This window comes from Micromys minutus (assembly GCF_963924665.1).
Source record: "Micromys minutus genome assembly, chromosome: 13".
Taxonomy (NCBI): domain Eukaryota; kingdom Metazoa; phylum Chordata; class Mammalia; order Rodentia; family Muridae; genus Micromys; species Micromys minutus.
The window spans coordinates 56,821,390-56,822,811 of NC_137982.1; the positions used below are offsets into that span (position 1 = coordinate 56,821,390).

The following is a 1,422-nucleotide window of genomic DNA, read 5'->3' on the forward strand; positions in this document are numbered from 1 at the left end:
CTCCATCTACCTATCACTCTATATCTAATTATCTATCTATCTATCTATCTATCTATCTATCTATCTATCTATCTATCATCTATCTCTTTTGATCTATCATCTATCTATAAATATTGTTTATTTTTCTACCTATCTTTCATTGTACTTGCCTTTCTACAGAACTCTAGCATATAAATAGTGAATAAAAGCATGTTCTATGTCAAGAGTATGATAAAACTGAATTTATTTCAAAGATTTTGAAAAGTCATAAAATTCCTTTCTTGAGGTGCAATAGAGGTAACAAGTAGCAGTTTTCAAGAGCTTTCCTCAGGGCGCTCTTTACTTCCTGGTTCCTTAAGCTATAGATCATAGGATTGAGCATGGGAATGACAATCGTGTAGAATACTGAAGCCATTTTGTCTGTGTCAAGGGAGTGGCTTGATTTTGGCTGCAGATACATGAAAATGAGTGTCCCATAGAAGATAGTCACAGCAGTAAGATGAGAAGCACATGTTGAGAAGGCTTTGCACCTTCCTTCCGTGGACTGGATTCTTAAGATTGCAGCCACAATGTATAAGTAAGAAATCAGAACCGTAGTCAAAGAGCTGATCATGTTGAATCCAGCAAAGATGAATATTAGAACCTCCTTGAGGCTGGTGTCTGAGCAAGCAAGAGCCATCAATGGGACATCATCACAATAAAAGTGGTTGATTATATTGGGGCCACAGTAAACCAATTTGAAAGTAACTATTGTGTGGAGCAAAGCAACAGCAAAGCTGTAAAAATAAGGGCCCATTACAAGTCGTAGGCATACCTTCTGAGACATGATCACCATGTACAGAAGAGGATTACAAATGGCTACATAGCGGTCGTAAGCCATTACTGCAAGAAGAAACATCTCTGAAATCAAAAAGTTTAGAAAAAAACCAAGTTGGGTTGCACAGGCATAGAAAGATATAGACCGTCTATTACTGAGGAGAGTCTCCAGGAACTTCGGGGCTACTGAAGAGGAATAACAAAGGTCTACAAATGCCAGGTTACAGAGGAAAAAATACATGGGTGTGTGAAGTCTAGAATCCATCCTGATTAGTGAGATCATTCCTACATTTCCAACTAAAGTCAGACTGTAGACCACTAGAATAAGCAGGAAGAGAATGATTTCTACCTCTCTATGGACTGCAAACCCCAAGAGAATGAATTCTGTCACACCAGTGGCATTCCTTTCAGCCATTTCATCAAGCCTTAACAGCTGCAAGGTAAAAATGAAGTAAGATAACACTAACACAAATTATTGGAGGAGTGAAGACATTGTAACCAAATACAACTCTTATGTGTTAGGGTTTATGAGTTAATGTTAGATAACACAGTAGCCAAGAGAGTACATAAATGTTAACTCTCCAAGTGGCTTCTATTTTTCTAAAGCAATCAATTAAAGTCAAACAT

General features: G+C 37.6%; 1 protein-coding gene across 1 annotated transcript; it reads right to left on the bottom strand.

Annotated features, from left to right (window-relative positions):
• Positions 1-244: 244 nt before the first annotated feature.
• LOC308429215 (olfactory receptor 8U3-like) lies at positions 245-1,210 on the bottom strand (the record flags this gene model as incomplete). The annotated part of the gene is made up of 1 exon (XM_080927950.1): positions 245-1,210. The coding sequence occupies one exon, from the start codon at positions 1,208-1,210 to the stop codon at positions 245-247; it is 966 nt and encodes a 321-aa protein (XP_080784076.1).
• Positions 1,211-1,422: the final 212 nt, after the last annotated feature.